The sequence below is a fragment of the Homalodisca vitripennis genome, chromosome 7 (genome assembly GCF_021130785.1).
Source record: "Homalodisca vitripennis isolate AUS2020 chromosome 7, UT_GWSS_2.1, whole genome shotgun sequence".
Classification (NCBI taxonomy): Eukaryota; Metazoa; Arthropoda; class Insecta; order Hemiptera; family Cicadellidae; genus Homalodisca; species Homalodisca vitripennis.
In genome coordinates this window covers 27,577,557-27,592,002 of record NC_060213.1, presented here as the reverse complement: position 1 = coordinate 27,592,002, position 14,446 = coordinate 27,577,557, and the positions used below count along the sequence as shown (strand labels likewise).

At 33.7% G+C, this 14,446-nt stretch overlaps 1 protein-coding gene across 4 annotated transcripts in view; it reads right to left on the bottom strand.

Annotated features, from left to right (window-relative positions):
* LOC124365757 (interferon-related developmental regulator 2) overlaps positions 1-12,369 on the bottom strand; it is a 48,430-nt gene extending 36,061 nt beyond the window's left edge. For 2 of the 4 annotated variants that reach the window (XM_046821758.1, XM_046821759.1), the window contains exons 1-2: positions 12,151-12,368; positions 3,847-3,966 (exon numbers count right to left, since the gene is read on the bottom strand). In XM_046821758.1, coding sequence (XP_046677714.1) covers positions 3,847-3,966; positions 12,151-12,181 — 151 coding nt within the window. In that variant the 5' untranslated portion in view covers positions 12,182-12,368. Of the gene's footprint in view, positions 1-3,846; positions 3,985-12,150 lie in introns of all 4 variants that reach the window. The other 2 variants (XM_046821757.1, XM_046821756.1) reach the window with 2 other exon arrangements.
* Between the last annotated feature and the right edge of the window lie 2,077 nt (positions 12,370-14,446).

Sequence of the window (14,446 nt, the reverse complement as noted above, 5' to 3'; positions counted from 1 at the left end):
ACGTTTTCGCACGACGAATCCACTCTTTTCTAGCGCGTTTCATAACGTTTGAGCATTCTTGATAGTTTCTGCCGCCTCTGTAATGCGATTACGTAACTCCTCTATGGTGTTAATCCGTTTTGAATAAACAATTGACTTCATCCAACCCTATAAGAAAAAGTCTGCTGGCGTGAGGTCAGGAGAATGTGGTGGCCATTTTACTGGTCCATTTCGACCAATCCATTGTCTACCGTATGTATCATTTAAATAGTTTTTCACATCATTAGAAAAATGTGGAAGGTGCTCCGTCGTGCATAAACCATGCATTTATTCTGTTTTGAACAGGAATATCTTCCAAAGAGGGTAGGCAGGTTTTTTTTCTTAAAAAATTTAAGTACGCTACTCCATTAAGTCGATTAGGGAGGAAAAATGGACCAATCAAATTATCACCCAGAACACCAAGCCATAGATTGACTGAAAATGTATGTTGAAAATGCCTCGTCGCAGTTTCATGTGGGTTGTCGTACGCCCAAGTATGGGTATTACGAAAATTTACAATTCCATTTCTAGTAAAACAGGATTCATCAGTAACGAGAATACGCCGAAGAAAATACTGATGTCGTAAACAATTTCTTCTTAACCAGCGGCAGAACATCTTCCGTTTATTAAGATCTTGCGATAATAAGTCTTGAACACGTGTTATATGGAATGGTACAACTGTGCTTCCATGAAGTGTCCGCCATAGACGCTTGACTGGCAAATATTTAACTGACGTGATAATCGTCTGGTGCTTGTGGTTGGTGATAATTCTACAGCATTTATTATTGCTTGTTCATTATTATAGTTCCTTGCGCTACGTTGACGACCAGTATCTATTCGCTTCGGTTTAAAGCTACCAGTTTCTCTAAGTCGTCTCTCCACAGCTTCAAATGTTTTGCGATCAGGTGTTCTTCGATGTGGAAAAGTATCACGATATTCCTGAACTGCAGCTAAACCATTCTTGTTAACTTTGCCGTAAATCAGTATCATGTCCGTATACTCTTCAAACGAATACATACCATTTACATTATCTGCCATTATTTACTAAGATAATTACATACACTTTTATAAAAATTATTTAATAAAATATTTTAAAAATAAATATTTAATAAAAATATTTTTAAAATAAATATTTAATAAAATATTTTTAAAATAAATATATTAATAAAATATTTTTATACACTTGTATAAAATATTTCCAAATAATCACAGGATCTCACAAAATACAATCTTCACACGCCACAATACAAAAACCTCCATAAAGGTTATTCAAATATTACTTCATGAACTTAATTGTTGATCAGCTGATATTGCCAACCTTTGCAAAGAAAATATGACGATAAAAAGTGTTGAATAAAATGATCAGCTGTTACTCACAACCTAAACATTAGTTAATATTTTATGCAGATAAGAATATGCATTTTTGTGTGTCTGTTTTATTTTTAAATAAAGCTAAATTTCAATACCTATTATTAATTTTTTTCCTAAGTAATTCACATGAATCTTTTCAGAATTAAATGTTCTACAAATCTGTTTAAGAAAAAAATGACCTTTATTTAACATTTATGGAAGTAATCTTACGTTAAACACAAAAATGTGTTATTTCTTTTGCACCAATTCTTGTGTTTTACGTAAGATATCTCTGAAAGTATTGCATTTACAGCTCTGGGACGAATTTTAATAAATTTGTCAGATATAAAAACATAAAAAAACAATCGTATTTGTATCTTTGTAACTACCTTTACCATTTTTATACGGCCTGACTTCACCAAGGGGTTCTGAAATCCGGGCGAAATCTTTCGCTAGGCGTAACTCGCTAACGAAGCGTTTTCCGGCATATGGTTATATGAACTTTTTTACTTGTTTTTTAGCTATAGAATAAGCTCCCCGAGAGATTGCCGTTTAGTTTTGAATCACCCTGTATAAATGAACTAAGAGCGTTTTGTGTTTGGTACAACACAATAAACTAATATAATGGTTTAATCTTTTATCAAAAGTTTTAAAAACAATATAGAATACATTCAAACAGTAAAACTTTTATTAAACTGGAAATGTGTTTTAGTAAGATATCAAATTAAAACAAACATTGAGTGTTCTATACCAGTTGCTAAAGATCATTACTGTTAGTCATTTTAAAATAAAATGTATGGTTTTATTATTAAATACATAATTCTTATTTAATCTTGCAATTACTACATTACAAACTAAATACAATAATAAAGGAGATTTGATTTTTGCCCAATGGCTAAATTTTAAAAATAACATTCTCAAAAACATTTTAAATTGAAATAAAAATGCGAAATAAACCAACAATTTTAGAAAATAAAAAAATTAATGGAAAAATCTTACAACTATGTAACTCAAATATAAATTTAATATGTATTAAAATTATCCCAATGTGGATATTTATTTCAAGGATGAATAATTTAATGTCTAAAACAAGTGGCTGCATGGACAAATGTCAATAAACACAAAAACCTAATGACTAGCAAAATACAGGCTTATAACATTCTTTAACAGTGAAAAGGCACATCTGTCGTTCGAGAGATAATTTTTAATACCTTGAAAATTAATTACATAACAGCAAAACACGTGTTGCATATAGTTAAATTTAATAATTGTTTAAAATAAAAAGTTTTAGTGTGCTTTTCATACTAACCATTATGATAACCCTAAATTGTAGACTTAAAATAAGAACAAAAGATTTAGTACTATAGACATTTCACGGTAGGAAAGATATAGTGATTGTAATCATTAACAATCAGGCCAAGGACAGTGAGGTAATATATTATCTGGAACATTATTAGTGACATATGTTAGGACAATCTAAGCTGCCAAACACCAACAAGTTCAGTACAACCCAGATTAATTCTGAAATGTCAATATTTTAGCCTAGTTGTTATTTATTACAGTTTAAATGTCAATTAGATCCAGGACCAATCTCATTAGGCATACTAATAATTCATTTTCAAGGTGACACCAAATCCGGGGCCTTATAATAGATTCCATTACAGGAGATTTACTATCAAACAAATAAAACAAGTTTAAATCATTTGATTGGAATAACATTGAAGGGGGAGTTAATGTCTTTCTAATATAAGTACCGATAGTCTCAATAATTTCAACTAAACCAGTCCAAATCCTGCTTGGATTATTGGATATTTAAATTTATTGAAATAGTTACAAATGTACTGGTAAGGAAAGGTAAATCAATAAATTATGGCTCCAGGAAAATTATATTTTGAAAATTTTCAGTTTGTTACTGTACAGTACAAAAAGCCGTCATCACTTTGGTTTGACATTAACTTTCACAATAAGAGCAGTTTAGCCAGTATAAACCCTAGAGTTTATGAGGTTTTATAAATCCATAACAGGTAAAATTGGAAAAAGAAGTGAAAAAAGAAGAAATTGGTTTCCTTACTCAGTCGTGATAACACTTTTAATAGCTCTAAAATCCATATTACTGTCTCAGCCCAGACGTTTTTAATAGTGTATAGTCCTTCCTATAAAAATAACAGGCACTTAGAACACCATATTATTAAAATCTTTGTATTTTGATCAAGAAATTTATCTCTAAAAATACTGTTTTTAAACCAGCAGGGTTTGGACTTAATTGCTCTCAGGAGAGCAGATAGTTATAACACAGGTTAATGATAATATTTTATCTCAAAGTTTGATCAAGATCCCTAGCAATAATTCCAATTGAATTGTTATTTTTTTTAAATCAGTTTGATCTGAGAAATGTTAGTTGTTAGCGAGATTTGCCAAGCAAGTGAACTGTCCCCAAATGATGTGAAAAGCAGAAATGATGATCGCTGCCAGACTCACCTTCGTCCATCACGGTGGTCTCCGATGCCATACTGATCACACTGGCGTTGTCATTGATAGAGTCTTCATCGCTGGTGCCCATTACGTCAGCACGCAGCCGCCCCACCGAGAGCCCACCACCTGGCCAGACGAGAATCTCTGTTACCATCGCACCCACTACTAGCATGATGTTTGAGTACGACATACATACTCAACTCAACATTCTTCTAGGCTCTATCCTCAGATTTCACGCCTTTAAGGCACGATGTCCAATATCCGTTGTAAAATTCTGGTCAAATCTCCTGGTTGATGAAATAACAAACTTGTGGATGTCTAATAAATTTGTGTTTCTGTATGAAATTAAAATACAGATTTATAATTTCAATTTAATTTATTTAAGTGATAGAGTGCTTATTATAGGCTAATAGACTTTTATGAAGATCTTCCACTGTTAAGTTCCAACAAAAAAACATAAAAACTTTGTTTTGAAACATTAACGAAAATTTCACAAATTGCTCAACAAACTTAACTTATTAGAATACAAAGAAGGTAGATACAACAAATCGTACCAATCACGTATATAACAGACTGCAACAACGGTTGATAGGTGTAGTCAATATTTGTATATGAGTATGGATCTCTGTGTTCCTACTCTTGGTTGACAACACACGACTTGTATATTGTGTTTTGTACCTCCTCTCTGTCTCAACCAACTGGTATGATTTTTTGTTTATTTTAAACCATTTATATTCCTACATGTTGGGTCAGTTAGCCAAAGAAGGAAGTAAGAAGATCTGACTGGATGCCTCTATTTTTAGTGTTTCTTATTACTATACTGAACAATATCAAATGTCAACATTTCTTTTATCCATTTTATATTTAAACAGTGCAAAATATTTGCTGATTAAATTTGAATACACAAGTTTTCAAAATTGTACGGGACTTTATATAGATAATATATATTTAAAGATGAACACAGCAACAGTTCCACGGTGAAGAAGAGCGTGCAATACTCAGATACTTGGGTACGCGAAGGCTAATTTTTATTTTTGAAAACATCAATGTGACTCCCTTCATCCAGGTTGAGAGGATGGCTAGTAGTAAACTAACTTTCGTGCCCAAATTCACATTTAAAAACTTGTTATTTATGAGCACCTTATAATTTACACACAATATTTTTAATAATATTCTATGACTATTATAAATGAATAATTTAAAAATAATTATCACTAACATTATAGTTAGACAAAAAGTTTACAATAGCCTGCATAAGAGTTCAAGGGTTCCTTAAAAAAGAATGATGATAACAAGTATGGAAACTTTGTTACCTATCTACTGATAAACTCAGTTACATAAAATAATTAAACTTAAATGGTTTGTATGATATAGGTGCAACCTCTGGTCGGGCTGCAGCGGTGGGCACTGCAGAATTAGCACTCTGATACAGGAGGATGTTTTGCACATGATCTCTGATCAGATGCCACAAAAGTTTTCCTTTGACAAAACCCTTTAGGATTATTTTATCCTCAAGGGATGATTGGTCAGAGGGGAAGAAACCTCTTCCACCAGCGGAGCTCGAATGGTACACAGACGGCTCCAAAACAAAAAGCGGCACAGGCGCTGGAATTCTGGGAGTGAGACCATGTAGGGAGCTGGTGGTTCCTATGGGTCCGTATCCGACAGTCTTTCAAGCGGAGGTCGCAGCCATTATGGAATGTGCTCGTGAGAATCTTCGTCTGCGATGTAGGGGCAAGACGATTAACATTTTCACGGACAGTCAGGCAGCGCTGATGGCGCTGGATTCTTGCGCAACCAAATCCAAACTGGTTTGGGATTGCTATCAGACCGTTTCCTCCCTTGCCAGAATCAACAATGTAACCGTTTGTTGGGTTCCTGGTCATGAGGGGATTCTTGGGAACGAAAGAGCTGATGCCCTGGCCAACCAGGGCTCAGCAACAATTATGACGGGCCCTCAACCGTTCTGCGGTGTTCCAAGGTGTGAATCCTCTAGGGTTGTCTCGAAATGGATTCGTGCGGAGCATGGGAGAAGGTGGAGGTTGCATCCGGGTTTGAGAGTGAGATATGGTATTACAGTCACCTTCCTCCAAGGTGGCTTCGGACCTTCTCTCATTAAACAGATCAATGTCTTCTAAGGTCATTGGTCTCATTACGGGGCATGGTCACCTGAGGAAGCATCTACACAGAGTTGGCATCCTTCAGGAGGATCCGCTCTGTGGAAGGTGTAATGAGCAGGAGGAGACTGCTGAGCACCTGCTCTTTGATTGCCCTGCAATAGCAAGAGAGCGGTATGCCATCTTTGATAGCTTGGACAGGGGTGGTGAATTTTCCCAGGAGGACTTGATAGGTTGTTTTCGGCGGTTTGTTGAACTGCTGAAGTTGTAAACTGGTAGGCCTCATGGTGTTTCCGGGGTGCGCGAAAAGCCCTTGAGGCTTAAGTGCATGGCAGTAGGCCGCCCCAAGGGAAAAAATGAAACTACCAAATACCATTTTTAAAATACTACATATTTTCTCCACGTACTGTCAATACATATAAACAATACATTTTTTATATAACCTACTTTCAACTGAGTAGATTTAACTTTTCATAAATAAGGAGGTGCTTTGTTTACCTATGTAGTAGTTGTGCTGTGTTGACTATTTTATTGCTTCAAGTTGTTTTCATACAACAATAAATTTTTAACAATGAATGGACATCTTTAATAGGCTGTTACAAGACAGTAGTCTATTATTTCACTTGACCCTACACAAAGTGAATCAGTATATTAACAAACTGATTACACAAACTAAGTTATTAATAACTGAGTATATTGAACATAATTCAATTCTGTAATCAAAATCCTAAAATTAAAAATTTTAATAATTTTTGTGCAATATATGGTTTGTGACCACCTAATAATTCTTCCTGGAAAAAAGAAGTATATCATTTTAAGAAATTATTAAAAGTGGTTTTAGACTGTTTTAAGTAATGTTGCTAAAATAAACATTATCCGAAAAAAGTTATCCTTCACAGGAACATTTGCAACTTATATATGTTATTAATGAAATTTAACTTGTATCTAACTTTTAAATATCTTAAGAGGCAGCTGTTATCAGATTCCATGATCGGTCAGCAATCGGTAACAGATCTCAGTCACCAAAGGGATTAGACGTAAATGTAAAAAAAATCCAAATAATTATTCTGTCCATGATAATAAAGCAAAACTAACTGCAAGGTTTTAAGTATGTTAACCTTTAGAAATAAGACAAAAGCATCAATTTTATTACACTACAAGGCAGTTTAATATAAATATTTTAAAATCGGACGTAAAAATCTCCTTTTAAAAATGTATTATTAAGTTTTAATTTTATCAACTATATTTGGTGTAGACTAAGTAGGCATAATGCAGAAGACGGCTGATATATTGATAATACTGCTACATATTCACCCTGTTAGGGTTACATATTAACTCTGTTAGGATGATTTCAGCTGTAGTAGTTTCTCTGACCGCTGGCTGTTTCACAAGTATTTTACATTCATTTTACAATCAGAAGAAATTGTTTAAAAGTAAGATATATGTTGTTATTCTCCGATTGTCAATATGGTTTTTGATCAAATAAAGAAAAATGTAGGACTGTTACAGTTTATGAAACATCATATTTATGGGATAAAAGTAAGAAATAAAAGTATTAGGGTGCAATGAAAACAAACATTTAGGAACAATAAGAAAAACTATTTATATGTTATAATGGATCATACACGAAATAATTTTATTTACATCTGAATGATTTTTAGAAATATTAAAATTATATAAATAATAATTAAAGTTCATTTATTTTCTTCATAACCTCTGCATCAGCAATGACCAAATAAATATTAGTAAACATCAATATAGATTTATACCAGACTGATTGTGAACTAAAGCGGCCTACACACGTTCAAATCGGCTTGTCAATTCGATGTGAACAAGCCGAACTGACAAGCCGAATTGACTGTGTGTATGCAAAAGTTTGTTCAAACGATGTGAGCTCAAGCCAGAAATTTGAACCGATGGCATGATGGAAATTCATCATTTCGGCTTGACACATCGGCTTGACGGCAAGCCGAACTGATCGTGTGTATGGGAGCGTCAGTTCAGTTCCTCAAATCAACTGTCTGCGCATGCGCACCAGTGACAGGCGTCTGTTTAGCAACTGTCCCGCGTGTTTGCTGCTGTGTCCGTGGTCAGTGAAATTTATACCCCTTTTCCAAGTGACAGCAGACTTTGAAAAAGTAGTTTTTTTTTTATTTACATTACACTGTGTTGTCAGTGCAATGAGTTCTTGGAGTAAGGATTTCCTTCTTCAGTTCATAGAGTTGTTTAGGGGAAAAGAATGTTTCTTCATTCATCCACAAATAATTATGCCAATCTTTGGGGTGAAACCGAAGTTCTTTTAAAAGGTTAACATGGGAATACTGGGCTTGTTTTCAAAGCCAGTCTTTAGTCCACTGATCCCGCTTGAGTTGACGCTTTCTTCTAATTTCTTTCACAATTACACAAGCCACTGCACCATATATTAGTAATAACTCATCGACCGAAAACATTATTTAACTTGCAATTTCCGAAACACAAGCACAACAAAATTTTGGAGTTAATTAACCAGATTGAACTGACAAGCCAAACTGAACGTGTGTATGTGATTGCTGCGTCAGTTAGAATTGACAAGCCGAACTGACAAGCCGAATTGAACGTGTGTAGCGGCCTTAAGTTATCTAACCTATTTTTCAGTATTTTTAGAAGGAAATATAAAGCCCCTAAAGTTTCGCAGATTTGGGGTTACATCAATATTATATAAATTTTTAAGTAATATATGTTAGTCTATCTCTGTGCAAAAATAGTTGAGTGCGCACCTCATAATTCGTTGTAAAAAATTAAAATATGCTGTTAACTTATAACAAAAATTGTTCAAAGTCGCTTTAGATCATTGTGTGTTACACTTGTTATAAACTACATTATACATTTTTATGATAATTATAACTATTTTTTTCCCCATTACTATTGATGAAAAGTGGGTCTTGTAGATCAGTACCAAATAAATAACAACCCAGGTAGACTTTCCAAGTAAATTTTCACTGCAGAAATCATTTAGTGATTTAAAAGGGTGCTTTCAGTGTTCACTATTAAATATCATAAATACAATATTTCCAAAATTATATATATATAACATAAGACAAGCTAGGCCTAGCAATTTTATTGGTAATACTGTTAAGTTTTACAAGTGATTAGTTACTTGTCCTTGTAAGCCATATAGAAAGTTTAATCATAGTTTTAAATGAAAATGAAGGTGATACCATAGCCTCTCTAGGCTTTGGTAGCATTGTATATTGATATTAACAAACAATATTACTAAATTATAACCATTGATATAACTAACTGATACTGATTTGAAAAATAATTAACTTATACTCTGTAACAACACTGTAAACAAATTGTCAGATACTAAAAACTATATTTTACTTCTTAATAAGTGACTTTTAGTTTCAAAATAACAGCCAAGTGTAGAAAATTGATTAAATTGCTAATTAAAATGATAAAACGTGTTTTCTTGGCTACAAAATTTTGAAGTGGTACAGAAATACCCATTATGTAGACAACTATAGTCACAGACATGTGGAAGGCATATTTTGGGTTGAGTGAATTTGGTTTTGTCAATTTTACCATCAACCGTATTAAAAACTCTTTAGACCCGGCAAGAGAGTCGAAGGTTAAGGCCCGTGAAACAAAGTTTAAAAAAATGGCATAGCCTACCAACCGACCTACATTCAGATCATCTCTATGAGTATTTGTACGAAAGATAGGTATGGTTTTCTGGAGAGGATGCTTTCAACCACTTTTTGCGGTTAATCATTGCTATTCAGAAGAAAAAAAATAATAGTCACGCATATTTCCTATTTTCTATTTTAACCCTTTGAGTGCCAACGTCCGATTCTATCGGACGTCAAAATGATGTCTGAAAAGTGCCAACGTCCGATTTTACCAGACGTTCGGAAAAATATTCGTAAAAAATCCAAATAGCCTATTAATATTTTGACTTAATTATAGTGTATATTTATTTGTTCATAAAGAGTTGTTGTTTTCATAATATATCGATTTAGTTGTCTTTGGAACAATTTATATTAACAAAGATGACGAATGATCTAGATAAGATAGCATTGACAGCTGATCTTCATGATATCGTGTTCCAGTTCACTGTAATTCGCGTTGCGGAATTTACTTTGAGGTTATTTTTAGTATTATTTTGTGTGTATACATTAGTTATATGTTTATATAACAGTTTATTATCCTTGTTTATGTCATTATGGATCGTTCTAGATCCCCTCTAAGTAAAAATGCAATAGGAAGAATTATTGATGAAGAGTTCCTTGACGATAGTTTTGTAAGCAATGTCAGCGTGTGTTCAGAAGACAGTGATAGTAGTGAAAGTGGTTTATTTGGAGACAATACCTATGATGATCCAGATTATATACCTAGTTCCGACTTGGACCAACCTGGACCCAGTAATCGAAATGTGCAAACTAGGCCTACACAACGTTTTGTTTCAAGTGATGAATTGTCAGATGAAGATGTTAGTCCTCAACCTAGGCCTAGAACTGTAATCCCTGACAGTTCAGATGAAAACTTAGATGAAGATGGAAGTGGATGGATAGAAGTGAATGAGGAAAATGACCCAGGTTATAATGAGAATTTTTCTTGTAGCCTAGTGATAGGCCTTATGTAAAACACTGTCCAAATAGGAATTCACCACCAGTCAGCTACTTCAACTTGTTTTTCACCCCAGTAATATTAGATATGTTTGTAAAGTACACAAATTTATATACTAACTCCTATTTGAGGAAAAAAAAAATATATATATATATATATATATATATATATAATATTTATAATAAAAATAATCACAGTTTTGAACATTCTTTGTTGTCACGGCTGATAAATACAATTTTACATTGGTGTGGTAAAAGTGACATAACAATGTTAATTTTAAAGATTTTGAAGTGAAAATGTGTACAGTTATTCACAATTAAATGCTCTTTCAGTTTTTATACATAGTTACAAGTCTTGTATTTTTTTCATTGATGTTATTGAGTGTGAAAATGGAAAAACAAAAAAAATTTGGAAAAATATCTTTGGTAAGTAAATTTTTTTTATTACTAGATATAGTTCCATAGCAGTTTATATTATGTTTTGGTAAACTGCAATTTGTGCAAAGAAAATTAAAAGAAAAATTAGGTTGATAGCTAAATAAATAACCAAACTATGAATTTTTTTTAAAACGCTTACAAATTTGCTAAAATGGGCCTGGCACTTTTCGGTACACTCACTGGAAAAATACCCGGCACTTTTCAGTACACCACCCCCCAAATATGCCCGGCACTCAAAGGGTTAAATGTTTGATGGAAATAGGAAATACTCATGAATAACAACACAATGATAACACAACATATTATTTTTATCATTTTGTTATTATTCATGAATATTTCCTATTTCCTGTTCTAATTGTTTGTTTGATCTTATGGTTCTTGATCGTCTCATATTCAATATAAGAATATTATGTTCGATGATTATACTAATCAATGTAACAAAACTGGACTGCTTATCGTACTCTGTCCGCAAATTGTTCAAAGTCACTTTAGATCTTACTGATCTATATGAAAAGTGGGTCTTGTAAATTAATACCAAATAAACAACACATACAGACCTTCCAAGTAAATTTCCACTGAAGAATTGTTCAATAATTATGAAAGGGTGCTTTCAGTGTTCATTGTTATATATACCTATATTGTAAATTTATCATCAATATTTCCAAAATTATAAATAGCATAACACAACCTAGGCCTATCAATTTTTACTTGCTAGCATTTACTGGCAATACTAATAAGTGGTTAGTTATTTGTCCTTGTAAGCCATATTGAAAGTTTAACCCTAGTTTATAATGTAAATGAAAGTGATACATAGCCTCTCTAGACTTTATTACTAACCATTTTAAGCAATGCTAAATAGTTTATTATTTATTATGACATAAAGAAGACTACATTTTTACACACACTAGTACTGTACATACGAAGAAATAAAATTCATTGTCCAACTCATTGACATATGCTGATCAAGGACTTTTATTACTTTGAAAATGACACTACAAAACAACATATATTGCACAGAAATAAACCCAATAATTTATTACAACAGTTGACACACAATATAAACAGTGAAATATGATATCTCCTTAGCTATTTTGTAAAAGTTGCACAATGAAGTTACGTGAAGTGTGTACAAGGAAGAGAACACTCACCTGATTTTCCTTTGCGTTTACCTTTAGGCATACTAATGTAAAAGAATTAAAATTGACTAAAATAACACTTAATCAAGAAGGTAAAATACTGCCTATAAAAAATCTGTTTCGTATACTAAATACTTCAAAATTTAAATGTGAATTTAGATAAAAGCACATAAACATCATCATCCTCTTAATACATGCGAGTTTCACACTCACACTGACTGCAGCTGCTGCTACAGGCCGTGGCCTTGCATAGCAGTTTTCCCGTTATAATCTGTGTTAAGGAAGGACGACCTTGCCACGAATACATATCCAAAAGAACAACTTCATAGAGACAACTTTTTTCAATCTGTAATACTAATATTTCAATAAATTACAGGGGAAGGTTAGAAAGTATTTGAATAAAACTACAAATCAAGCATTGTAAGCGAAAATGTTTTATTTTGTAAGTTTTAGAATAAATTAATCTGCACTATTTATATTTACAAGGATATCACGTTCAAGCCTTTTACATTATCGAGTTAGTAAAACCTCTACTTATGAACTGATAAAGCCATATGACTAAGAATTATATAAATATTATTTATATATAAAGGCTATATTGATTACTTGTTTAAAATAAATCACCGATAACCAAGATATTAATTTGTTACCATAAGTCTTGAGTTGTCACAACTAATATTACTGGTGAGAGCATAAGAAGTGGGATTTGGAAATACTAATACATTCTAAATTGCCTTATTTTAAAGGCATTTACCCTCTTCACTTGATAAAGATGTATTTTTATGAATAAATACATTGCATTGAGGAAAACAATGATAATATTCGTATTAACAAATGTTCTGAATTATGTGCGTCATTATGATTAAATTCAACACGCGACACGCAATTGTTCTAATTACTGGTGTGTAGTAAAATAATTTGAAAAGACTGGAATATATTGTTTTTATTATAGCTTAGAAATATTATTTTAAACTTATTATGGCAGGTCCATTCACTTGTGACAATCTTTTGCGTGTGGTAAGCATACGGCAACTATATATCACCATTCATATGCACAGTAAGTTGTAGTTGGTAAAGCCAGTGGCGGCGATAAGGCCCAGAGGCGCTGAAGCCGAGACTAAAGGGGCCCTATCATTAACAAAACAAATTTAAAAGATTGCAAAAATGTAAAATATATGAGCAATGAACATGGCTTAACTAGTAATATTTAGTTAAACCGGCGCCTCAAAGTAATAATTAACTAGCATGACTAGTACTGCAACCTGATCTACCAATGGAAGCATTGTGTGTGGAAGTCAATCTCACTTCTCGCTGTAAGGTGGTTGTCTGCGCTGTCTATATTCCCCCTCAAGCCCAAACAAGACTTTACTCACTGTTCGCTGATTCACTTGTGGACATATTGTCCGTATACCACAACTTTGACCACGTATTAATTGCTGGCGACTTCAATTTGCCTGGTTTCAATTGGATTCATCCCGATCCTTCTACTGCTTCTCCTTCGGCCAACGTCATATTGGACTTGGCTTCACATCTTGGCGTATGTCAGCTTAGCAATGTAGCTAATGACAGAGGAGTTCAACTTGACTTGATATTCGGATCTCCTGATATCTTTACCGTGTCACGTGCCGAGGAGCCTCTTCTAGCCCAAGAACCATGCCATCCTAGTTTGTTTGTCTCCGTTAATATTTCGTTACCATCACTTGGGTGCCCTGAGCGTCCTACCTTCATTCGGAACATTCAAAGATGTAACCTAGTGCAGGTTAAAAATGATCTCCAGCTTGGTGCCATTCAGCTCGACTATGATTGCACTGACGTCAATCTTCTGTTCTCCAACTTTTGCACACAGCTTAGTGAACTGGTGGATTATCACTCTCCATGGAAGGCTGTTGGCTGTCATGTCTTTCCCAAATGGTTCTCCAAGGAGCTTAGGGAGCTTGTAATTCTCAAGAAGACTCTACACAAGAAGTTCAAGAAATCCTTTGACCTTATCGACTATAATAACTTTCGCACCATTCGTGATCGGTGCAGGGTTGTCTCCAGGGACTGTCGTTCGAGTTACATCAATCATGTCAATACCACCATTTCATCTAATGTAAAGATCTTCTGGAGCTTTGTTAAGGACCTCAATCGGACGTCTTCTATGCCAAGCTCCCTTAAACATGGCGCTACTGAGGCTTTCCGCTCTGATGAGATATGCGAGCTGTTTGCGGACTACTTCTCGTCGGCCTACTCCACTGTGTCTCAAGATGAGCTGCCTGTGCCCAATTTTTACACTCCATTCGTCATATCTGAATGTGCAGTCACTCTT